Below are 26,093 nucleotides of genomic sequence, written 5' to 3' on the forward strand. Positions count from 1 at the left end.
ATCCCCATTAGTTCCTGCCAAGGCAGCAGCTACTCTTCCTGGGGTCCAGCAAAATTAAGGCAGTTTATACAATTTTAAAAACATTACAATATATTAACAGATTTCACAACACACTGTGTGCCATCAGGCCCCTACTCCGCCACTACCATATATCTACAGTACTAAATCTGTGTATGTGTGTATGTTATCGTGTATGCATGTGTCTGTGCCGGTGTTTGTGTTGCTTCACAGTCCCCGCTGTTCCATAAGGTGTTTTTTAATCTGCTTTTTAAATCTAATTTTACTGCTTGCATCAGTTATTTGATGTGGAATAGAGTTCCATGTAGTCATGGCTCTATGTAGTACTGTGCGCTTCCCATGGTCTGTTCTGGACTTGGGGACTGTGAAGAGACCTCTTGTGGCACGTCTTGTGGGGTATGCATGGGTGTCCGAGCTGTGTGCCAGTAGTTTAGACAGACAGCTCAGTGCATTCAACATGTCAATACCGCTCATAAATAAAAGTAGTTATGAAGTCAATCTGTCCTCCACTTTCAGCCAGGAGAGATTGACATGCAAATTATTAATATTAGCTCTCTGTGTACATCCAAGGGCCAGCCATGCTGCCCTGTACTGAGCCAATTGCAATTTTCATAAGTCCTTTTTTGTGGCACCTCACCACACGACTGAACAGTAGTCAAGGTGCGACAAAACTAGGGCCTGTAGGACCTGTCTTGTTGATAGTGTTAAGAAAGCAGAGCAAGAATGGGAGATGGATATGACTGTTCAATAGATGTTTTGTATTGATCCTTTATTTAGGGATCTGGAACCGAGGGAGATGAAATACGGCACATTTTTGCTTTCTGGTGTTTTCTCATTGGCCCTAAATGAGCAAAGCTCTTCCCACAAAAACTGACATAGGGTTTCTCTCCAGTGTGTGTTCGCTTGTGTGAATTTAGGCTCCCTGATTGACTGAAACTCTTCCCACACTGATCACAGCTATAAGGTTTCTCTCCTGTGTGTGTTCGCTGGTGTGCATTCAGGTGTTTTGATTGACTGAAGCTCTTCCCACACTGATCACAGCTATAAGGATTCTCTCCTGTGTGTGTTAGCTTGTGTGTAGTCAGGTTGAATGACTGGTTGAAGCTCTTTCCACAATCAAGGCAGGGGTAAGGCCGCTCCCCTGTATGAATTCGCAGATGATATTTGAAGGCGTTAGAAGCAGTAAAAGACTTCCCACATTCTGAGCATCTGTAAGGCTTCTCTCCAGTATGGATTCTTTGGTGTACTTTTAGACTTCCTGCACAGGTGAAACTCTTCCCACACTGAGAGCAGCAATACGGTTTCTCTCGGGTGTGAATCTGCTGGTGAGTAATGAAGCCACTCTGTCTAGTGAAACTCTTCCCACAGTCAGAGCAGCAGTGGTGAGGTTTCTTCCCTCTACATCTCTGCTGGTGTTTCTTGAGATGTTCTGATCTGGAGAGACTCTTCTCTGTCACGTCAGTAACATGTTGAGGCTCCCCAGATGATAAGCTCCTCCCACTGGGAGAATGACGGTTAGGGGTGTCACCTGTGAAACAAAGACACTGAATAACTAGGTTTTGGAAATATGGGTCCATAAACACTTTATTTTTGTTATTTAGCAGACGCTCTTCTCTAGAGCAACTTACAGGAGCAATTTGGGTTTTGTACCTTTCTCAAGGGTACACCGACAGATTTTTAACCTTGTCGGCTCAGAGATTCAAACAAGCAACTGTTCGATTAGTGGCCCAACGCTTTTAACTACTAGACTACCTGCTGTCCTTATCAATATACACTCATTGGCCAGTTTATTAAGTACACCCCCCTCCATTCACGAAACTGGATCAACAATTGCAGAAGTTTGAAATTGTGGTCTCATCCACCCCCCCATTGTTCTTACTTGATGAAATCAAATCTCCGTGTTCTTCTCTCACAGTTCCACTCTGCCCTGGTGTTTTCCTGCAGTCGACCAGCCGCACTGACACCCTCTTCAGACCCAGCAGTAAGGTGCTACCAGGAGAGTTGTGACCAGGGGACTCTGGCAGGTTGGAGGGGGACGGGCTAGCTCTGTCCTGGTGACCACAGGAAGTATTGTACATAGAATATCATTAGACCAAACATTTGACTAGTCTAAATCTCTGATGGATTGGTGAATCCTTATAATACCTCCATTCTCCTGGAGTGTGCAATAGTTCACTACTTTACACATTTTCAATCACTCTGGCAAATTTTTCATGTGGAAGTGGTATATTCTTTACAAATGTCAAAACTGATAACACTTGTAATGCCCCCTGTCTTATGTTCAGAACCTTTGATTGAGCATTCATTGGAGTTGAACACATCTTTAACCCGAGTTAAGAACTAATGTCTCACGTAATTGGTCAGCCACACGATTTAGTTCTGGGTTCATACGTGTTAGGAGGAGAGCTTAAGAGATGATGGAACGAGGAGGACGCCAACACCTGCCAAATCGTGATTTGTCAAAATAACCAGAGGAAAAACCAAAACACCTGACCTGCTGCTGCTCATTATGATGTTGTATTTAGAGCCAACTCCATCAATTATTTGGTTTTACCTTCCACCCTAAATTAAATGAATGTTAATTTATACAGTTATCCCCATGAACAATAGAGCCACGTCTTTCTGGTGCCTTTTACAGCTTGATTCTAGCCTAAAGCATTGCAGAGTTATGCATCCTATACATTTATATAATCAGGGTTTGGGGGGCTTAGCCCCTCCCCCACCCCAAGCACCACACCACTGGAATGGCCGTTGACAAATATCCAACACATTGGCTAGTCCACCATCCAGATCAGAGCTGTAAATACAATCAAGGCTGTCTAATAGCAGAGTTGTTAGTTTGGCCACTGTTGATCAGCACAGCTGTTGATAAAAATGTCAAGACAGGAGAAGGAGCATACTGGAATCTATTCTGGATGTTCCAAACTGGTGAGTTTCTGATGCTACCCAGCATGCATTTGCACAATGCAGTGGACAATGTGCTGTTTACATGTGTATTTGCCCTCCTCTGTCCTACCTTTGCAAATCAGATCACCACTCCAATCTGGTCCTCTTTGCCCATCCACATTGACTGGGCTGGTCAAGTTCCTTTGTGTACACATCACTGACAATCTGAAATGGTCCACCCACACAGACAATGTGGTGAAGAAGGCTGAACAGCGCCTCTTCAACCTCAGGAGGCTGAAGAAATTCAGCTTGGCCCCTAAGAGCCTCACAAACTGCTACAGATGCACCCTTGAGAGCATCCTGTCGGGCTGAATCACCGCCTGGTACGGCAACTGCACCGTTCACAACTTCAGGGCTCTCCAGAGGGTGGTGCGGTCTGCCCAACGCATCACCGGTGGCACAATGCTTGCCCTCCAAGACAAACAGCACCCAAAGTCACAGGAAGGCCAAAAAGATCAAGTTCATCAACCACTCGAGCCACGGCCTGTTCACACCACTATCAATCCAGAAGGCGAGGTCAGTGCAGCTTCTACAGTGAGGGAAGAAAGTATTTGATCCCCTGCTGATTTTGTACGTTTGCCCACTGACAAAGAAATTATCAGTCTATAATTTTAATGGTAGGTTTATTTGAACGGTGAGACAGAATTACAACAAATAAATCCAGAAAAAACACGTCAAAAATGTTATAAATTGATTTGCATTTTAATGAGGGAAATAAGTATTTGACACCCTCTCAATCAGAAAGATTTCTGGCCCCCAGGTGTCTTTTATACAGGTAACGAGCTGAGATTAGGAGCACACTCTTAAGGGAATGCTCCTAATCTCAGCTTGTTACCTGTATAAAAGACACCTGTCCACAGAAGCAATCAATCAATCAGATTCCAAACTCTCCACCATGGCCAAGACCAAAGAGCTCTCCAAGGATGTCAGGGACAAGATTGTAGACCTACACAAGGCTGGAATGGGCTACAAGACCATCACCAAGCAGCTTGGTGAGAAGGTGACAACAGTTGGTGCGATTATTTGCAAATGGAAGAAACACAAAAGAACTGTCAATCTCCCTCGGCCTGGGGCTCCATGCAAGATCTCACCTCGTGGAGTTGCAATGATCATGAGAACGGTGAGGAATCAGCCCAGAACTACACGGGAGGATCTTGTCAATGATCTCAAGGCAGCTGGGACCATAGTCACCAAGAAAACAATTGTTAACATACTACGCCGTGAAGGACTGAAATCCTGCAGCGCCCGCAAGGTCCCCCTGCTCAAGAAAGCACATATACATGCCCGTCTGAAGTTTGCCAATGAACATCTGAATGATTCAGAGGACAACTGGGTGAAAGTGTTGTGGTCAGATGAGACCAAAATGGAGCTCTTTGGCATCAACTCAACTCGCCGTGTTTGGAGGAGGAGGAATGCTGCCTATGACCCCAAGAACACCATCCCCACCGTCAAACATGGAGGTGGAAACATTATGCTTTGGGGGTGTTTTTCTGCTAAGGGGACAGGACAACTTCACTGCATCAGAGGGACGATGGACGGGGCCATGTACCGTCAAATCTTGGGTGAGAACATCCTTCCCTCAGCCAGGGCATTGAAAATGGGTCGCGGATGGGTATTCCAGCATGACAATGACCCAAATCACACGGCCAAGGCAACAAAGGAGTGGCTCAAGAAGAAGCACATTAAGGTCCTGGAGTGGCCTATCCAGTCTCCAGACCTTAATCCCATAGAAAATCTGGGGAGGGAGCTGAAGGTTCGAGTTGCCAATCGTCAGCCTCGAAACCTTAATGACTTGGAGAAGATCTGCAAAGAGGAGTGGGACAAAATCTCTCTTGAGATGTGTGCAAACCTGGTGGCCAACTACAAGAAATGTCTGACCTCTGTGATTGCCAACAAGGGTTTTGCCACCAAGTACTAAGTCATGTTTTGCAGAGGGGTCAAATACTTATTTCCCTCATTAAAATGCAAATCAATTTATATCATTTTTTACATGCGTTTTTCTGGATATTTGTTGTTATTCTGTCTCTCACTGTTCAAATAAACCTACCATTAAAATTATAGACTGATCCTTTCTTTATCAGTGGGCAAACGTACAAAGTCAGCAGGGGATCAAATACTTTTTTCCCCCACTGTACCGATAATTGTAAGGTCCCTCTGTCGAGCAGTGAAATTCAAACACAAAAGCAGATAGGTTTTATGCCTCGAAAAGAAGTGCACGAATTGGTAGATGGGTAAAAAAAAAATAGATATTGAATATCAGCCAGCCGAATATCCCTTTGATCATGGTGAAGTTATTAATTACACCTTGCATGGTGTATCAATACACCCAGTCACTACAAATATACAGGCGTCCTTACTAACTCAGTTGCCAGAGAGGAAGGAAACTGCTCAGGGATTTTACCATTAGGCCAATGGTGACTAAAACAGTTACATAGTTTAATGGCTCTGATAGCAGAAAACTGAGGATGGATCAACATTGTAGTTACTCCACAATACTAACCCAATTGACACAGTGAAAAAAGGAAGCCTGTACAAAATAAAATATTCAAAAACATGTATCATGTTTGCAACAAGGCACGAAAGTAATACTGCAAAAAATGTGGCAAAACAATTCACTTTTTGTCCTGAAAACAAAGTGATATGCTTGGGGCATTTCCAATACAACACATTACTACCATTGTCCATATTTTCAACCATAGTGGTGGCTGCATCATGTTATGTGTATGCTTGTTATCGTTACGGACTGGGGAGTTTTTCAAGATAAAAAAGAAACGGAATGGAGCTAAGCACCGGCAAATTCCTAGAGGAAAACCTGGTTCAGTCTGCTTTCCACCAGACACTGGGAGATGAATTCACCTTTCAGCAGGACTATAACCTAAACCACAAGGCCAAATCCACACTGGAGTTTCTTACCAAGAAGACAGTGAATATTCCTGTTACAGTTTTGAGCAGTAATTGCTGCCACAGGTGATTTATAATATGTATTGACTCAGGGGTGTGAATAATTATGTAAATGAGATTTCTGTATTTCATTTTCTATAAATGTTTAAACATTTCTAAAAACATGTTTTCACTTTGTCATTATGGGGCATTGTGTGTGTATGGGTGAGGGAAAAAAGCTCAATTTAGGCTGTGACAAAATGTGGAACAAGGAAAGGAGTATGAATACTTTCTGAAGGCACTGTATAATAGATTTTAATTAAATGCTGGAATTGGTCTGAGCGGTTGTTGCTTATTTTATAACGCAAAGTACCCTACAGCTGTCTGTCACTATACATACTTGAGGGGACCCCTGGGACTGGTGGCTGCACTGCTGGTTGGCTGCTGGTGGGGGAAGGACCATGGTCTTCAAAATGATTTATTTATTGAGTTTAATAGTTTAAATTAAGTTAACACACTGCGGGACTTGAGTTAGGCCTACACTAGAATAATCCAACAATGACGCAGTTAGGCCTACACTAGAATAATCCAACAATGACGCAGTTAGGCCTACACTAGAATAATCCAACAATGACGCAGTTAGGCCTAGACTAGAATAATCCAACAATGACGCGCACGGTGTCTACATTTTAAAAACAGTCTAACATATCTTTAGGCAGGAATTAAGAAACATTATGGAATGAAAAACGTTCAATTTACAGAATAGCATATTCTGAGTTGAAAGGTATGACGTAGGCTAGATGCACAAAGTAAACAACATAGTGGGTCGATTCCTGTTATAACCAAAATCCTTGACGTGCAAGGCTAAACTGCTCCACTGTTTTGGTCCAGTGGCTACCATGCTGGAACAGCGTGAAGCATACCAGTGCACATGCCTGCGCAGATACTGTGTGTGACAGTGTGAGAGCAAAGTCTTGCATCTTGCTCATTGCAATATCTGCAGTGCAGCTTGTGGCGTCATTTAGCCGAGTCTGCCTTTAAATGTAGCATATTTTACAGTAGCTATGCAATTCAGTTTGGGATGGGCATTTTACATTTTTTGACAGTTTGACTGCCTCATCTTTTTCAATACTTCAATGAAAAAAAAAATATATATCTATATCACAAGGCCCACACTGGGGAAAAAATATATGTGCATTTATCTATACGCCTTCAGCGTGCAACAATGCCTAATTTATCAACCATTAAAGGTGGTCTAATTTCCCCATACACACACACACACATATTAGTCAGTCAAAAAAACAAGTGCCATTTGAGAATCATTCATTAAAACCATGACTAACCGTTACCTGCTCTGCTCTGCGGGGTCACAGTTGCGCTTTGAAGAGGCAAAATATGTGACGCGAGGTTGCTACTGCTGCTTCTCCCGCTCCAAACATTGTTATTTGCGCTTGATGAGTATATGATTTATCATGTAGCTAGTTGTAATTTCCGCTCGGCATCAGACAAATGTTGTGCTTCAATTGCACTTCACAACTCCGCTGAGAATTCACGAACTGGCATTCATTCGATCAGCAGAAAGCGCTCTGATCTGTGGCTACTTTTTTTCCGGTACTTTTCCCAGTGTAGTCTCATTTCTCCGATAAAACAGATTAGGAAATGTAGCTTTTTAGGATAAAACAGAACTATGATGGCCATGCATCGTTTTTTAGGGCTTGCTTTTCCATTGTAAACTCATTACTGGTGTGGCTGCTAACCAAATAGCGTTGTACTTATGTTGTCATCTGATGAAAATTAAGTTACTTTATGATGAATGCGCTGCAGTAATGCATTTTCTGTAAAGCAAAACTATAGTTGCACGCCCCTGGTCACGCAAAACAAACGCCGATTTTCTATACAAAACGCAGGTGAAATTATTTTAAAAAGCACAGCTTTTTTGATGGTCTGCATTTTGAAAATGGGGATTTATATACTCTGTTCGAGGTAGAATACATCTGTGCGCACTCAAGCATTAGCTACGAGAGAAACCAGACGTGCTCCAAACGAAAGACAATGAAGACAAACAAAACTGCTACATGTAATTAAATAAACCAGAACATTATCACTGTGAGCTCTCCAAACACTATGAGAATGAGAACGGTACGCAGTATTAATACAGAAATGACCATAACCAAACAGTCTAGGTTACTGGGGAAACGGCAATGATTAATGGTAGCCTACATTAACTACTGGTGGTACTTTTGATATACAGCGGGAAATTCATAAACAACTCACACCATGAAAACTATGAATGAGCACGAATCGGCGGGAGTGCGCATGTGTTGGCTAAAAACGTGAACTCTGGTTAAAGATTGATTTTTGACTTCCATTCAGTACTCGATTAAGCATGCACATCCCTATAATTGAGTTAATTTCTTGAGTACCTGGCCTGAGACGCCTCCCACAGAATTCATTGTCTCACTGACTGAATACATTTTTCAGGACAGGTCTTCCAGGACATATCTTTAAACATGTCAAAGGATGTGCAAAGGGAGCTTGTTACAGCCCTTCCTAAACTGGTTTGTACTTAGGTAAAAATGGGAAAATTACATCATTTTGGATCCTTCTAAAAACCAGTTCTTTGACCTGATTATATGGTGGGGACGCTATATTGATGATGTTAGCCTGTTCTGGTCTGGCTCAGAATATGAACTTATTTCCTTCCACCAATACCTTAAGAGCATTAACCCTAACATCAAACTAACTATGGAGTACAGCAAGGATAACCTTTATTTTTTGGGATCTTGACATCAGTACAAATGACAAAGGCTGTTTGTACATCAATCTTTAGGAAGCCTACAGATGGGAATACCATTCTGAGGGCAGACAGCTTCCCCCTAAAAGGCTAAAAGAGAACATTCCATATGGCCAATCCCAAAGAGTCCGTTAATTCTGGGATCAGGAAACAGACTACAGTGTCAAATCTTCCGAATTGGAGAATCACTTCTTGAACTGGGGTTACAGCAGGTAGGTCCTGAACGATGCAGGTATAAGGGCCGGACGACTTTAGAGAACTTGTTGCGAAGGGGAGAGCCTTGTGATGCACCAGAGATAGTGTACTTTGTTACACAATAGAGCACTGAAGCAGAGAACATTAAAATAATTGGGGAATCATCCAAAGTGAAACTCTAACACAAAGTCTTCCCAGAGCCACCAGTCATAAGCTTTAAGAGATGTCCTACCCTAAATTACAAATTTGTCCACAGCTATCTTCCTGGTGACTAAGACTAAGCTAGACCACAAACCCAGGGGCTCTTTTAAAAATGCAACCATTGCAGAAATATTGCACAGAAGTAGTATTTTGTTGACACAGCTTCTAAAACGGAGTATCAAGTGAAGCATTTCATTAACTGTAAAACCACTCACATCATCTACAGATTGAAATGTCCACAGTGCAAGGTATTCTACATTGAACGGACAAAGAAACGCCTTGACCGCTTAGTGGAATACAAGTACGCCATACGGGTAGGCAACGAAGACTACCCCATGCCAAGGTACACAAGTCCTTACACCATGACAACCTTACAAGCTATTGGTATTTTATTAGGATCCCCATTAACTGTTGCAGAAGCAGCAGCTACTCTTTTTAAAAAAAATCATGTTCTGGCCTCAATTAGAAAAGGGGACCGTCTTAAACAGCGAAACAAAGGGGAACGTTTTGGGATTTACAAACTACAGGCCACTAGGTACCCTGGTTTAAATGAAGATATGGATTTCTCACATTTCCTGTAGGGTCGTGAGAGGTCCCTTCGCTGTCATCTAGTGGACATATTTCTCTATTTCCCTTATCTATGGGAAGACTTGTGGTCCATGTTTGCTGTGATCTAGTGTACTATAAAATAGACGGCTCTCCTATTCTGACCACATTGCCCAGTCATGTTCAAGGTTAGAACTAGCTTTCTAGGGGTTCTGATGCTTCTAGCCTTGATTTGCATTTTGATAACATCCATTTCACTTTTTAATGTGTATAGTATTGCATACTAGGTGTTGTCCAATGAATTATGCAACCACTCCCTCTTCAAATCAGGGTGGATTGGAAAAAGCTGTTCAAAAGAGGACATTGTATTATCATATACCTTTGTACTCCCTTAAGAAGGACATGCAGCCAAAACTCATGAGGTTTTAATCCTTGTTTTCATTGAACATGCCATAAAAATAAATGCATTTTAATGAATTATATGAAGAGCGCCTTTGTTCCCCTTTCTTTTTAATGACGTAATATACTTATCATTTGGCTGTAATCCAGAGGTTAGAAAAAGTATCTTGATCATCTGAAGCTGTGGAGGGATCCAAATTGTGGATTTAAAAGAAGACATGAATCATCAGCTTACAATAACACCTTTGTTTTTAAGACCTGAATTTCAAGCCCCTTGATATTATTGTTGCATCTGATTTTAATAGCTAACATTTCGATGGCCATAATAAATAGATAAGCCAATAGCGGACAACCTTGTTTAACTCCCATTGACAGTTTAATACTTTGAGAAGTAGCAATTATTAATTATTTTACACCTGGGGTCACCATACACATCTTTAACCCATTGAATAAGAGATTCTCCAAAATTGAAATATTTCAGACACACGGGAAAATCAAAAGAAATCAGTCAAGACCTCAGAAGAAAAAATTAATTGTAGACCTCCACAAGTCAGGTTCATCCTTGGGAGCAATTTCCAAACACCTGAAGGTACCACGTTTATCTGTACAAACAATAGTACGCAAGTATAAACACCATGGGACCACTCAGAAGTCATACTGCTCAGGAAGGAGACGCATTCTGTCTCCTAGGGATGAACATACTTTGGTGCAAATCAATCCCAGAACAACAGCAAAGGACCTTGTGAAGATGCTGGAGGAAACGGGTACAAAAGTATCTATATTCACTGTAAAACGAGTCTCCTATATCGACATAGCCTGAAAGGCCGCTCAGCAAGGAAGAAGCCACTGTTCCAAAACAGCCATATAAAAGCCAGACTACGGATTGCAACTGCACATGGGGACAAAGATCGTACTTTTTGGACAAATGTCCTCTGGTCTGATGAGACAAAAAAATAGAACTGTTTAGCCATAATGAACATCCTCGTTTGGAGGCAAAAGGGGGAGGCTTGCAAGCCGAAGAACACCATCCCAACCGTGCAGCATCATATTGTGGGGGTGCTTTGCTGCAGGAGGGACTGGTGCACTTCACAAAATAGATGGCATCATGAGGGAGGAAAATTATGTGGATATATTGAAGCAACATCAAGACATTAGTCCGGAAGTTAAAGCTTCCCGACTTTAACTTCCCCGCAAATGGGTCTTCCAAATGGACAATGACCCCAAGCATACTTCCAAAGTTGTGGCAAAATGGCTTAAGGACAACAAAGTCAAGGTATTGGAGTGGCCATCAAAGCCCTGACCTCAATCCTATAGAACATTTGTGGGCAGAACTGAAAAAGTGTGTGCGAGCAAGGAGGCCTACAAACCGGACTCAGTTACACCAGCTCTGTCAGGGGCAATGGGCCAAAATTCATCCAACTTATTGTGGGAAGCTTGTGGAAGGCTACCCAAAATGTTTGACCCAAGTTAAACAATTTAAAGGCAATGCTACCAAATACTAAATGGAGTATGTAAACTTCTGACGCACTGGGAATGTGAAAGAAATAAAAGATGAAATAAATCATTCTCTACTATTATTCTGACATTTCACATTCTTAAAATAAGTGGTGATCCTAACTGACCTAAGACAGGGAATTTTTACTAAGATTAAATGTCAGGAATTGTGAAACTGAGTAAATGTATTTGGCTAAGGTGTATGCAAACTTCTGACTTCAACTGTATGTTCCAAACAGGTTATTATGGTGATCAGACTAATAAGTCAACTGTTTTAAGAAAGAGATGGATATGACTGTTCACTACATGTTTTCTATTGATCCATTTGGGATCTGGAACCAGTGTCGAATAGGAGGCAAATGAAATACGACACATTTTTGTTTTCTGGTGTTTTTCCACATAGGCCCTAAATGAACAAAGCTTTCCCCACATCTAAGGTTTCTCTCCAGTGTGTGTTTGCTGGTGTGAATTTCGGTTCCCTGATTGACTGAAGCGCTTTCCACACTGATCACAGGTGTAAGGTTTCTCTCCAGTGTGTGTTCGCTGGTGTGTATTCAGGTGTACTGATTGACTGAAGCTCTTGCCACAATGATCACAGCTGTAAGGCTTCTCTCCAGTGTGTGTTCGCTGGTGTGTAGTCAGGGAGAAAGCTAAAGCAAAGCTCTTCCCACACTGACCACAGCAAAAAGATTTCTTTGCTTTGTGTATGCGCTGGTGTATAGTTAGTGTTTCTGAAGAAGCAAAGCTCTTTCCACACTGATAACAACTATAAGGCTTATCTCTGTGTGTTCGCTGGTGTGTAGTCAGATTGGAAGCTACAGCAAAGCTCTTCCCACATAGACAGACATAAGGTTTCTCTCCAGTGTGTGTTCGCTGGTGTCTAGTCAGGGAGGAAGTTAGAGCAAAGCTCTTTCCACACTTATCACAGCTATAAGGCTTCACTCCAGTGTGTGTAAGTTGGTGTGTTGTCAGGTGGCCTGACTGATTGAAGCTCTTTCCACACTGACCACAGCTATAAGGCTTCATTCCAGTGTGTGTTAGCTTGTGTATGTTTAGGGCTCCCAAATAAGCAAATCTTTTCCCACAATCAAGGCAGTGGTGAGGCCTCTCGCCTGAATGAATTCTCAGATGATATTTTAAGGTTTGAGAAGCAGTGAAACTCTTCCCACACTGAGAGCAGCAGTACGGTTTCTTTCCGGTGTGAATCCGCTGGTGAATAATGAAGCCACTCCGGCTTGTGAAATTCTTTCCACAGTCAGAGCAGCAGTGGTGAGGTTTCTTCCCTATACCTCTCTGCTGGGGTTTCTTGAGATGTTCTGATCTGGAGAGACTCTTCTCTGTTTCTTCAGCAACATCATGTGGATGAGGCTCCCCGGATAAGCCACTCCCACTGAGAAAACGAGAGTTAGGGGTGTCCCCTGTGAAAGACATTGAATAATAAGGTTTTGGAAATATGGGTGAATAAATACTCTAACTTTTTTTTTAAGCGTTTGTTATTTAGCAGATGCTCTTATCCAGAGAAAATTACAGGAGCAATTAGGGTTAAGTACCTTGCTCAAGGGCACATGGACAGATTTTTCACCTAGTCGGCTTCTAACCAGCAACCTTACGATTAGTGGCCCAACGCTCTTAACCACTAACCTACCTGCCGCCCTTATCAGTATACACTCAGTGGCCAGTTTATTAGGTAACCCCCCCTCCCTCCGTTCACGAAACTGGATTGACAATTTACTGGCTTCTAAGTGTATACTGTTTATCAATCAATTTAACAGAAGTTACAGAAACAGATTGTAGTCATCCACACACACCATTGTTCTTACTTGATGAAATCAAATCTCTGTGTCCTTCTCTCACAGTTCCACTCTGCCCTGGTGTTTTCCTGCAATCGACCAGCCGCACAGACACCCTCTTCAGACCCAGCAGTAAGGTGCTACCAGGAGAGTTGTGACACGGGGACTCTGGCAGGTTGGAGGGGGACGGGCTAGCTCTGACCTGGTGACCACAGGAAGTATTGTACATAGAATATCATTATACCAATTATTTGATTACTTTAGTCTAAATCTCTGATTGGTGCATCCTTATAATACCTCCTTAACTTCTATGGGCTACGTGGGACGCTAGCGTCCCACCTGTGGGACACAGCCAGTGAAATATCAGAGCAGCAAATTCAAAACCAAAAGTCATAATTCAAATTTCTCAAACATACAACTATTTTACACCATTTTAAAAAGGTACACTTCTCCTTAATGTAACCACACTGTCTGATTTCAAAAAGGCTTTACGGCGAAAGCATAAAGTTAGATTATGTTAGGACAGTTCCAACACAAGAAAAACCACACAGCCATTTTCCTAGCAAGGACAGGCGTCACGAAAACCAGCTAAAATGATGCACTAACCTTTGACAATCTTCATCAGATGACACTCCTAGGACATCATGTTACACAATACATGCATTTTTTGTTCGATCAAGTTGATATTTATATCCAAAAAGAGCATTTTACATTGGCGCGTGATGTTCAGAAAATATTTTGCCTCCAATACTGCCAGTGAATCAGCACAACAAATTACAAAAATACTCATCACAAACGTTGATAAAATATTAAATTGTTATTCAAAGAATTATAGATGAACATTTCCTTTATGCAACCGCTGTGACAGATTTCAAAAAAGCTTCACGGGGAAAGCACACTTTGCAATAATCTGAGTACTGTGCTCATCAGGCAATACATATACCCGCCATTTGAGTCATCTAAAATCATAAATAGCATTAGAAATATTCACTTACCTTTGATGATCTTCATCAGAAGGCACTTCCAGGAATCCCAGGTCCACAATAAATGTTGTTTTGTTCGATAAAGTCCATAATTTATGTCCAAATACCTCCTTGTTGTTTGCGCGTTCAGTAAGCTACTCCAAGTGTAGGAAGCGCGGCCAAAATGTCACGACGAAAAGTCAAAAAAAGTTATATTTACGTTCGTTCAAACATGTCAAACGTTGTATAGCATCAATCTTTAGGGACTTTTTAACTTAGAACTTCAATAATATTCCAATGTCTTGAAAAACGTTTTGGAACACAGCTACCCCAATGAACTCATGTGCTTTCCTGAGTCAACAACTTCCAACGTCCTTTGTTAGCTCTTTGTTCACCATAGAAGCCTCAAACAACTTTCTAAAGACTGTTGACATCTAGTGGAAGCCTTAGGAAGTGCAAAATGAACCCTAAGTCACTGTGTGTTGGATAGGCAAGGACTTGAAAGGACTACAAGCACCAGATTTCCCACTTCCTGGTTAGATTTTGGTCAGGTTTTTGCCTGCCATATGAGTTCTGTTATACTCACAGACATCATTCAAACAGTTTTAGAAACTTCAGAGTGTTTTCTATCCAAATCGACTAATAATATGCATATTCTAGTTCCTGGGCTCGAGTACTGGGCCGTTTAATTTGGGTCCGTTTTTAATCCGGATGTGAAAATTACTGCCCCCTACCCTAGAGAAGTTAACCAGGGAAGCTCTAGCAGGGCAGAAATTTTACAAACTGACTTGTTGGAAAGGTGGAATCCTATGATGGTGCCACATTGAAAGTCACTGAGCTCTTCAGTAAGGCCATTCCACTGCCAATGTTTGTCTATGGAGGTTGCATGGCAGTGTGTTTAATTTTATACACCTGTCAGCAACGGGTATGGCTGAAATGGCTAAATCCAATCATTTGAAGGGGTGGCAACATACCTCTGAATGCACTGTATTTATACTCTGGACTTATATTTATTTCTTAATTCCATAATTTTCTTTAAGATGTGTGTGATATTGTGAATTGTTAGATATTACTGCACTGTTGGAACTAGGAACACAAGCATTTCGCTACACCCGCAATAAGATCTGCTAAGTATGTGTATGTGACCAATACAATCTGATTTTATTTGTTGTCTCAGCTACAGTTGGAGTTGTGTCCTGTCTGACAGTGAAATATGGCTAGCTCTTACCATAGCTTGGACTATGGAGTAGCTAGCTAGCTTTTGATGTAGAAATTACAACATTGTTTTTTCAAATTACCTTTTATATTAGAATATTCTTCAATTAGGCCAACAGAAAGTGTGAAAGTACTAAGAGGAGCCTCTGGTGCTTAATGCTGGCAGTTGATTTACAATGCCTTGGTGATAAGACCTAAAGACTACATTCCACTGCATGATTAGTGTCTGTGTGAAATGCTGGTCTGTCTGCCAGGGCCAGGCAAACTCAACCTCCAGTTTCTCTCCCACATCACAAATGGACACTGGATTTCATCTGTTGAGGGAAGGATCTAGTGTTCTATGCATTATAATTTCTATATTAACAAGCAGTAAATGACTGTTTGAATGTCATCTTACACCCATAACAATGACCTCGAGACACATTTTGCGCCATGTACATTTTGCTGTCTGTTACCGTCTGTACCCTTGTATAATTTCACAAATCTGTTATTTGAGGACTCAGGAGGACTATAAAAAGTTGTAACCTAACACTGCTTATTTGGGCTTTTAACTCTACACCATTGGGTGACCGTTAACGCGCCATTACCGCAGTCATTTTTAATAAAGTTTGATGGTTTTGTAGAAATCTAAAAGTCTCTCCTTTTGATTAGAATAATTACCACGACACGTTGCAGAAGTCCATTGGATGCATTGTAAGGTGGCAGCGTGACAATTTTGTTTTGAACTGATGTAACTAGCTAACCATGTTTTGTGGAAAAATGTAGGACTGCCATTTAGACATGAACTAGCTATTGTTGTCAGCTGTTCTTGTCTGTTAGGTAACTTTAGTAATTTAACAAACCTTCGATAAACAATTACACCTTTATTTGCCTGTTCGTTAGCTAGCTACAGAGGATAACTTAGCTGCTGGACTTTGGACAAGCAAGCTAACGTTAGCTAATAGCAGCTGTATTGTTGCCAAGCAACAGAGTTGCTGACCAGGTTTGATAGAACTCTGAGATGAAGCTGAAAATAAATTAGTATCAGAAAAGCTACAAAAAGGTCGCACATCATTGGTTCTTAATGGACGGAAATGTGCACCTGAAGTTGTGCTGGAAAAGTGGAGGCAGCCGCTGTTTTCTTTGCGACTTGCGGTAACTAAATCAATAGTTCATTAGTAACGTTAGTTCGAAAATGTCGGAAACATTAACTGGCTTGACCATGCTGTAGGTCATGTAACTTTGTTACATTCAAAATGTATGATTGAACAAAAGGTGTGGTTGAATGTATTCTGCCACCGTCTTGTCTCGGCTGTGTCAAGGCATATTAACTAACAGGTTATTGAGCAAACAAAGCAATTATCACAACACACAGGTTGTAATATGGCGGTGATTTTACCGCTACTGCAAGGTGTAGGTTTGGCCTCTGATTTCTCCATGGTTTTGACTTAACATGCGCATTGCCTTGTATCAATATGTGTGCTTTAGGCTAGTAGGCTAACGTTACTATGCTGAAGGACAACATTTCCATTTTATTGCCATTGTTTATTTTGTCCAGCTGTTCAAATGGAACGAATGGATATGGAACATCAAAGATGATAACTAGGCCTAGACATGTTATACACCACAGTAGGCATACTGTTAATAAAAGTAAACCAAACTTACCCGATCCATCGTTGAAGCTATTCTTTCAACGTTTCTTCAAATAAAAAAAGTGACAGTAAATCTGTAGCTAGGCAACACTACAGTTACTTTCTTTGTTTCAGCGTTCAGATAAAGAACAGCTAGACCAGAGCAATCACACGTCCTACACAATATCAAAACTTAAGTGGTGACAAATAAGTGTCTGATGTAAGCTAATCTTACTTCAGAAAGATCCTGGATAATATTTTAATCTATTAGAGTCAATAAAACGTTCAACACCCTATTCACCAAGAATACTGTTGTCTGTTATCGTCTAACTCTACCCCAGCGTCACTTGGAACAACGTCCTCTGTGAGAGTCCAGATAGTTTTAATTCTCTAAGGCCCAGTAAGGGAAGCTTATAAAATACCAGACTGATTACAGCAGCGCTATCCGTGCAGCGAACCAGTAAAACCTGATGTATGTTCAATCCGACATCTGCAGTGGCCATTTACAGCAATGCAAACGTAGTAGAAGTTAAGACTTTCTGTGATTCAAGGAGCAGAGCTGTTGAAAAGGAAGAACGGTCTTCTTCTTTGGTATTATAGCGCTTCGCATACAATTATTGTAAGTGCATGCCGCCACCTACTGATTTGTCTGTTTATCAGCTTACTATTTTGTAGTACTATTCTGTAGAAATGAATTCAATACACTTTGTGAAAAAATTGCCCAACCAACTAACCCATTAAAACGTAATTATTCCACTACTTTGGCCCTCTGATCCTACACCAGGCCTACAGCCTGGGAGGACGGGATATTATCGTTCAAAACGCCTTCTAACTCTGCAGTAAAATATTGTACACCCAAGTTCTCTGCAGCTGCCACCACCACATCTATCCACTGTTATTTACATTCTATTCCTGTGGTACAGTTGATGGCCATGAACGCAACAACAACAACAACAAAAACTTCCTGAAGCATGTTATTCTTATCACTCTCTATTGACCTCAGCCTAATCACAGGTATCCTCTCAGGATCCCTCACCCTGGACCCATCTTCCTCTACTACTCTCTTCACTGCCTCAGCATACAACACCTTCTGCACTACTGTGATCCTGGTAACCTCAACCTGTCTTTCTCTCACCGGACACGTCTGATCTCCAGCACCATGTGTAACCCTATAGTTTATTTTACACTTTTTCCATCAATACTACACATTCCTTTCTCTCAGGTCCTCCTGCAAACTTCTCACATCTAGGAATCTCCCTGCTACACACTGCTGGAAGGAAGTTGTCAAGGAAAATAGTTTTTGTTTATACAGCAAGTACCGCCTCACCGTAAACCAATCATGTCAATGTCGAGCTGTATGAGCTCTTCAGCTTGTAGTCTTGAAACTCGGACATTAGTTAACTTTGGCTCGTTCAGCCATCCCAACGGGAAAAATGAATGGGGACAAATTGGGGTTTTGGAATAAACGCCGAAAATAAGGTTAGCACAGGCTAAGGAGATCTTATACGTTTTTGTTCTATGAGATAATAGCAGTCAGTGAGTATGACCTTCATGAATTATGAAACCTTTTTGATGTGCTTTTTCTTAATGACATATATTCTTAAAAATTCACAAGAAGTGATGTTCGCTGATAGGTTGTATAGTATCTAAACCTGTGTTTCCAACAGACCTCATTTTCTGTGTTTATCCAAACACCATTCATTTCCCCATAGGCTTTGTCTAACGAACCATGGTGCTTATAAAAAGATGGCATTACTATTTCTCTCTTTGGTGCCCCACAGTGGACGAGTCATAATACCCATAAACCCTAGTGGCCAAACAGGGAAATGGTTCCAATTGTTTTCCACCATTCATTTTTCCCCATAGGGGATTATCCATAGGCTTTCCCTGGCGAGACATTTTGATAACCGTGTAAATCTCTCTCGGACAAGGTGACTTTTATCAATATAGTCGGCTCTATTTAATCTCAAATGTCACTAATACTAATTAGCATGAAAGAAGACATTATGCAACGAACAAATCCCTTAAAAGCTCCTGCATATCATCTCTAGCTGACACCTTTGCTAACAGGTATTGTGTAATTTTAAAACTTTCCCATGACAGGTCACAGAATTGTCAATTTAAAGAAATGCAGGCAATTTATTCATTACTACATTTAGTTAACATTAGATAATTAATACAGAGATGCTTACGTTTAATGCTAGATCATTGATTGCAAGATATTAGCTGTTGTCACTTAGCCTTTTAATAAATTCATAACAGTAAACCTAGACACTTGCATCTCATAGTATTCCGAGTGGTGACTCAAGGCTCGCTACCTTGGCTAGCCTCTCAAGGATCAGACCCTATTTTTCTAAATTTTCACCTAAAATGACATATCCAAATCTAACTGCCTGTAGCTCAGGACCTGAAGCAAGGATATGTGTATTTTTGATACCATTTGAAAGGAAACACTTTGAAGTTTGTGGAAATATGAAATTAATGTAGGAGAATATTATTGTTACTTACAACCTCATGCTAATCACATTAGCCTACGTTAGCTCAAACGTCCCGCGGGGGTCACCGATCCTGTAGAGGCTAGATTCATTGATACAATTATGGGCCTATAGCATTCACATAGTATTGGGAGTTGTTAGAAGTTCACCTAGGGGTCATGATTGGGGCTGTATCAAATGAATGATTTATTAGAATAATTGATTATGCTTATGTTGTATTAATAGAAGGGGAGGGGTTATAAGACCCCTCCCTCTTTACATTTATAGGGTCCTAGACTACAGATAAACAATATATATATTCATTATAGAAGTTTAGAATTGTTCCACAGTTCTCCCTCTCCCTCTGACCCCTCTGAGAAATATGTGACTGAGACAGAACTCTGCAGGGGAGTGTAAGAGAGAAGACTAGTCAAACATTCCACAATAAATCAACTTTGGGGAGTGGACACTTACTGCTAAGTTTTTAGATAACACTAAAAGCCTTGTTTATATAGCTTTGTAGGCATGGTTTTGGTCTCAGGAGTAAAAAGGTAATGACGTAGGTAGTGACATCACCAGGGATGGACTTATGTTTTAACAAAACAACTTGAGACCTTTGCTTTGATGCAGAACTTACTCGGAAACATGCGTGCTATGTTCCTGATTTTCCAACTTCTGTCTGCAATTGCATTAATAAAGGCTTTTGAATTATTTAATTAAAGATATTGTCATAATGCTAATTTCACCAATGAGCCAATGATGATTGACAAGGACGAAAGGAACGAACACTAACAGAAATCTTTCTGATTGAGAGGGGGTCAAATACTTATTTCCCTCATTAAAATGCAAATCATTTTATAACATTTTTGACATGCGCTTTTCTGGATTTTTTTGTTGTTATTCTGTCTCTCACTGTTCTAATAAACCTACCATTAAAATTATAGACTGATCATTTCTTTGTCAGTGGGCAAACGTACAAAATCAGCAGGGGATCAAATACTTTTTTCCCTCACTGTACATACTACCTCAATCAGCCTGACTAACCGGTGTCTGTATGTAGCCTCGTTACTTTTATAGCCTCCCTACTGTATATAGCCTGTCTTTTTACTGTTGTTTTATTTCTTTACTTACCTATTGTTCACCTAATACCTTTTTTTGCACTATTGGTTAGAGTCTGTAAGTAAGCATTTCTCTGTAAGGTCTACACCTGTTGTATTCAGCGCACGTGACAAATATTTGGTGTGTAGTCAGGTTGCTTGACTGATTGAAGCTCTTTCCACACTGATCACAGCTATAAGTCTTCACTCCTGTGTGTGTTAGCTTGGGTATGGTTAGGGCTCCTGCACTAACAAATGCCACGACTACTGCCGAGGGCGGTTCCTCTCCCTGTTCGGGTGGCGCTCGGCGGTCGTCGTCACCGTCCTACTAGCTGCCGTCGATCCCTTTTTCGTTTTTCTGTTAGTTATGTCTTTATGAGTTACACCCGTTTTCCATTAGTAATTAGTTTTATTATTTAAGCCCGCCTCTCCACCTGTTCTGTGTGCGGGCTTGTTACGTGTTGTCACTTTGTATGGTTTGTGGTACATGTATTTTGGACTTCGGGGTTATTGTTTTGCCCTGTTGTGTTTGGACATATTTCCTTCGTTTTCAGTACTTATTAAATTACATATTGTACCAAACATTTTCCTGCGCCTGACTCCACACCAACGAAGCCCAAAGTGTTACAGAAGTCTGCACCCATTCCTATGGAGCTCGGGGGAACTGTGTCAAGGGGAACCGGAGGAGGGCGCCCCTCCTGCACCAATTGTGGTCAACGAGGACACACGGCCGACCGGTGTTGGGGGGGGTCCCTCTGGGAGTCGAGAGGGCAGGCAGAACACTCCTCGTTCATCCCAGGTGAGTCAGCACCACACTCACCCAGAATCCTCTGTTGGTCACATGTTTGTTTTAATTTTTTTCCTTGATTTTGCTCTCTTTTCCCAGCATAAGGCGCTAGTCGATTCAGGCGCAGCTGGGAACTTTATGGATAGCGGACTAGCCCTTAAGTTGGGAATTCCGCTGGTACCATTAGATTCCCCTTTCCCCGTGCACTCCTTAGATAGCTGACCATTAGGGTCAGGGCTGATCAGGGAGACCCCGGTGCCACTGGACATGGTAACGCAGGGGAATCATAAGGAACAAATGAGTTTCTTTATTATCGACTCACCTGCGTTTCCAGTGGTGCTGTGGGCGCCCTGGTTAGCTAGTCACAATCCTAAGATTTTGTGGAAACAGGGGATTCTCCAGGGATGGTCAGAGGAGTGTTCAGGTAGATGTCTAGGTGTTTCCATCGGTGCCACGTCGGTGGAGAGTTCAGACCAGGTTTCCACTGTGCGCATTCCCCCTGAGTATGCTGATTTGGCTCTCGCCTTCTGTAAAAAGAAGGCGACAAAATTACCACCTCATCGACCGGGGGATTGTGCGATAGACCTCCAGGATAACGCTGCACTTCCTAAGAGTCACGTGTACCCATTGTCCCAGGAGGAGACGTTGGCTATGGAGACATATGTCACGGAAGCTCTGGGGCAAGGGTACATTCAGCCCTCCATTTCACCTGTCTCCTCGAGTTTCTTTTTCGTGAAAAAAAGGGGGGAGGTTTGCGTCCCAAAAGGTCATCAACCACCCGAGCCACGGCCTGTTCAAGCCATTATTATCCAGAAGGCGAGGTCAGTACAGGTACATCAAAACAGGGACCGAGAGACTGAAAAACAGCTTCTATCTCAAGGCCATCAGACTTTTAAATAGCCATCACTAGCCGGCCTCCACCAAGTACCCTGCCTTAAAAGTTTAAACATCTGTCACTGTCACTAGCTGACTAGCACCCAGTTGCACTACCATGCACCTAAGAGGCTGCTGCCCTATAGACATGGAACACTGGTCACTTTACACACATCTAAAAGTAAAATAATTGAATTCTTGAAATGTACACACCTGCACAATGATATATACACACACACACACATATGTAACCGATGTGAAATGGCTAGTTAGTTAGCGGTGGTGCGCGCTAATAGCATTTCAATCAGTGACGTCACTCGCTCTGAGACTTGAAGTAGGGTTTCCCCTTGCGTTGCAAGGGCCGCGGCTTTTGTGGCGCGATGGGTAATGATGCTTCGGTGGGTGTCAGTTGTTGATGTGTGCAAGGGTCCCTGGTTCGAGCCCGGGTTGGGGCGAAGAGAGGGACGGAACCTACACTGTTACACATACATACAGATTTATAAAATATAAACTTAATTAATCTGTAGGCCTTATAGTCAATGAGCCAGGGGGCTCTGTCGGGCTCACGTGGGGTGAAAATATCAGATTTTTTTTTTTTATAGTTTGTTGGAAAAAGTGTATCATTGCAGCAATGGTAGCGTTCTGTGTTTTATCACTATTTCTATTCATCCCTCCGTCCCATTCAGTTTCCCCATAGAGGTTTTACCCTATGACAACGTCAGCGTACAGTACATCAGGTTATTACTCATGTTTACCCTTTAATCATATATCATTGGAAATATTAGATTCATAGCTATCCATCAGACACAATTTCAGAATGATCAGATTGACAGAAATGTGATCTTTGAAATCTAGGATGCATATCAGTTTTACCTGTCATTGCTTTAAAAAGAAAATTATACTTTTTAACTTGGTTTGACAAGTGGTTCTGAAACGTCATAAAATTACCTTTCAAAAGTGTCCAGGACTCAGGCGGGGAGAACCCTCGACCGGACCCCCACCCTCACCCCATCATGAGCTACCACCTCGACCCCGACCACCACTCCTCAGAGGTCACTACACGCCTCAGAGGACTCTGATGTCAATGTCAGAAGACTGTAAGAGTGAAAAATATTTTCAGGTAGAAACATAAAATTGACAAGCATACTTTGATAATGTAATGTGTTGTCACTTGGACAAAACAGGACCAAAATACACATTAGGAAAAGGTTAAGATCATTGAAGAAAATTAAAAAGAGTAACGGACCAAGTACGGACCGTCGCATGAAGAAGGTGAAGAGTAAAGAATATTTTGACTCTGACTCCAATATTATGTGAACGCTAAAGACCCATAATTGTATCAATGAATCTAGCCAAGCCTTGAGTCACCGCTCAAAATACTATACGACGCAAGTGTCTAGGTTTACTGTTATGCATTCATTAAAAGACTAAGTGACAACAGCTAATATCTTGCAATCAATGATCTAGCATTAAAGGTAAGAATCTCTGGATGAACTATCTGTTAGCTAAATGTAGTAATGAATAAATTGGCTACATTTCTTTAAATTGACAATTCTGTGACCTGTCATGGGCAAGTTTTAAAATTACACAATACCTGTTAGCAAAGGTATCAGCTAGAGATGATGTGCAGGAGCTTTTAGGGATTTGTTTCGTTGCATAATGTCTACTTTCAAGCTAATTAGCATAAGTCACCTTGTCCGAGAGATTTTCACTGTAATCAAAATGTCTCGCCAGGGAAAGCCTATGGTAAATCCCCTATAGGGAAAAATTAATGGTGGAAAACAATTGGAACCATTTCCTTGTTTGGCCACTAGGTTTTATGGGTATTATGACTCGTCCACTGTGAGGCTCTAAAGAGAGAAATAGTAATGGCATCTTTCTATAGGCACTACTTTTGCAATGGTTCATTGGACAAAGCCTATGGGGGAAATGTAATGGTGTTTTTGAATGGTGTTTGGATAAATGACGAAAATAAGGACTGTCGTAAACACAGGTTTAGGAGATCTTAGTTTTGTTCCAGAATCTTTATCAGCTAACGTCACTTGTGAATTTAAGAATTTATTTAACAACAGAAAATCACAAACACTACATAATTCATAAAGGTACTATTAACTGAATGCTATTATCTCATAGAACAAAACGTATAAGATCTCCTCAGCCTGTGCTGACCTTATTTTCAGTGTTTATTCCAAAACCCCAATTTTTTCCCATTGGGTTGGCTGAAAGGTAACTAATTTCCGAGTTTTAAGACTACAAGCTGAAGAGCTCGTATAGCTCGACATTGACATGATTTGTTTACGGTGGGGAGGTACTTCCTATATAAACACGAACTCCCTTTCTTGAGTACTTCCTTCCAGCATCCTAGATGTGAGAAGTGTGCAGGAGGACCTGAAAGAAAGGAATGTGTAGTATTGATGTAAAAAGTTGTGTGTGTAAACTGTAGGGGTACCATGATGCTGGAGATCAGACGTGTCCGGTGAGAGAAAGACAGGTTGAGGTTACCAGGATCACAGTAGTGCAGAAGGTGTTGTATGCTGAGGCAGTGAAGAGAGTACTAGAGGAAGATGGGTCCAGGGTGAGGGATCCTGAGAGGATCTCTGTGATTAGACTGAGGTCAATAGAGAGTGATAGGAATAACATGCTTCAGTAAGATTCATTTTTGTTGGGGGGTGTTTATGGCCATGGTTGTCAACTGTACCGCAGGAATAGAATGTAAATAACAGTGGATAGATGTGGTGGTGGCAGCTGCAGAGAAGTACTTGGGTGTACAATATTTTACTGCAGAGTTACAAGGTGTTTTGAAAGATAATATTCGGTCCTCTCAGGCTGCTGGCCTGGTGTAGAATCAGAGAGCTAAAGTAGTGGAATAATGATGTTGTTTTAATGGGTGTAGGGTTAGTTGGTTTTTCACAAAGTGTAATGAAATAATACTACAGAATAGTAGGCTGATACACAGCCAATTCACCAAGTGGCGTCATACACAAATAATAATCGTTTGCGGACCGCCATAACACTGATGAAGAAGACCACTTCCTTCACAGCTCTGCTCTGCTCGGTAAAGCGGAATAAGTATACACCCACTGACTACTGCGGAGACTGCATTGCTGTAAATGCTTCATGGCCACTGCAGACGTCGGATTGAACATACATCAGGTTTTACTGGTTCGCTGCACGGATAGCGCTGCTGTAATAAGTCTGGTATTTTACAGGCTTCCCTTACTGGGCCTTAGAGAATTACAACTATCTGTACTCTTGAAGAGGATGTTGTTCCAAGTGACGCTGGGGTAGAGTTAGACGATAACAGACAACAGGATTCTTGGTGAATAGGGCGTTGAACGTTTTGTTGACTTCAATATAACCAGTAAAATCTTATTCAGGATCTTTCTGAAGTAAGATTACTTTAGATTAATCGATTTTTGATATTTTAAAAGGACGTTTGATTGCTTTAGTCTAGCTGTGACAAAAAAAGTAACTGTAGTGTTGCCTAGCTACAGATTTACTGTCACGTTTTTTTATTTGAAGAAACGCTGAAGAAAGAATAGCTTACACGATGGATCGGGTAAGTTTGGTTTACTTTTATTAACAGTATGCCTACTGTGGTGTATAACATGTCTAGGCCTAGTTATCATCTTTGATCTTCCATATCCATTCGTTCCATTTGAACAGCTGGACAAAATAAACAATGATGGTAATAAACACTTGGGATATTTTGTCCTTCAGCAAAATACCCTACTAGCCTAAAGCACACAGATTGATACAAGGCAATGCGCAACGAGCATGTTAAGTGAAATCCATGGAGAAATCAGAGGCCA

General features: G+C 41.4%; 3 protein-coding genes across 7 annotated transcripts in view; 1 reads left to right on the forward strand and 2 right to left on the reverse strand.

Annotated features, from left to right (window-relative positions):
- Nucleotides 1–707: 707 nt before the first annotated feature.
- On the reverse strand, nucleotides 708–6,307 carry LOC115170513 (zinc finger protein 239-like). The gene is made up of 3 exons (XM_029726726.1): nucleotides 6,245–6,307; nucleotides 1,898–2,069; nucleotides 708–1,546 (listed from the first exon to the last, which is right to left on the reverse strand). The coding sequence occupies exons 1-3, from the start codon at nucleotides 6,305–6,307 to the stop codon at nucleotides 792–794; spliced, it is 990 nt and encodes a 329-aa protein (XP_029582586.1). The 3' UTR covers nucleotides 708–791.
- A 5,323-nt stretch (nucleotides 6,308–11,630) lies between these two features.
- On the reverse strand, nucleotides 11,631–17,832 carry LOC115171877 (zinc finger protein 239). 5 transcript variants are annotated; one of them, XR_003871272.1, is made up of 3 exons: nucleotides 16,522–17,832; nucleotides 13,294–13,465; nucleotides 11,631–12,891 (listed from the first exon to the last, which is right to left on the reverse strand). XR_003871272.1 is itself a non-coding variant. In XM_029729060.1 (3 exons), the coding sequence occupies exons 1-3, from the start codon at nucleotides 17,551–17,553 to the stop codon at nucleotides 11,906–11,908; spliced, it is 1,251 nt and encodes a 416-aa protein (XP_029584920.1). In that variant the 5' UTR covers nucleotides 17,554–17,830; the 3' UTR covers nucleotides 11,631–11,905. The 5 variants fall into 5 exon arrangements, 4 of the variants coding, with proteins under 4 accessions (XP_029584920.1, XP_029584922.1, XP_029584921.1 ...); XM_029729060.1 differs by having other exon boundaries at nucleotides 13,282–13,465; nucleotides 17,473–17,830; XM_029729062.1 differs by having other exon boundaries at nucleotides 13,282–13,465; nucleotides 17,085–17,827.
- A 7,522-nt stretch (nucleotides 17,833–25,354) lies between these two features.
- The window catches only part of LOC115171879 (zinc finger protein 664), a 34,865-nt gene continuing 34,126 nt past the window's right edge, over nucleotides 25,355–26,093 (forward strand). Inside the window, exon 1 of the mRNA XM_029729069.1 lies at nucleotides 25,355–25,840. Within this exon, the coding sequence (XP_029584929.1) occupies nucleotides 25,832–25,840 (9 nt within the window). The 5' untranslated portion in view covers nucleotides 25,355–25,831. The remainder of the gene's footprint in view (nucleotides 25,841–26,093) is intronic.

Source organism: Salmo trutta, chromosome 32, assembly GCF_901001165.1.
Source record: "Salmo trutta chromosome 32, fSalTru1.1, whole genome shotgun sequence".
Taxonomy (NCBI): domain Eukaryota; kingdom Metazoa; phylum Chordata; class Actinopteri; order Salmoniformes; family Salmonidae; genus Salmo; species Salmo trutta.

Coding starts and splice junctions, on each gene's coding strand:
- LOC115171877 (XM_029729060.1), bottom strand. CDS start 17,553: ATGGCCACTGCAGATGTCGGATTGAACATACATCAGGTTTTACTGGTT. Junction 13,466..17,472: donor GCGCTGCTGTAATCAGTCTG/GTATTTTATAAG, acceptor TGTGGTCACCAG/GTCAGAGCTAGCCCGTCCCC. Junction 12,892..13,281: donor TTCATCAAGTAAGAACAATG/GTGTGTGTGGAT, acceptor TGTCTTTCACAG/GGGACACCCCTAACTCTCGT.
- LOC115170513 (XM_029726726.1), bottom strand. CDS start 6,307: ATGGTCCTTCCCCCACCAGCAGCCAACCAGCAGTGCAGCCACCAGTCC. Junction 2,070..6,244: donor AGTCCCAGGGGTCCCCTCAA/GTATGTATAGTG, acceptor TGTGGTCACCAG/GACAGAGCTAGCCCGTCCCC. Junction 1,547..1,897: donor CGGAGATTTGATTTCATCAA/GTAAGAACAATG, acceptor TTTGTTTCACAG/GTGACACCCCTAACCGTCAT.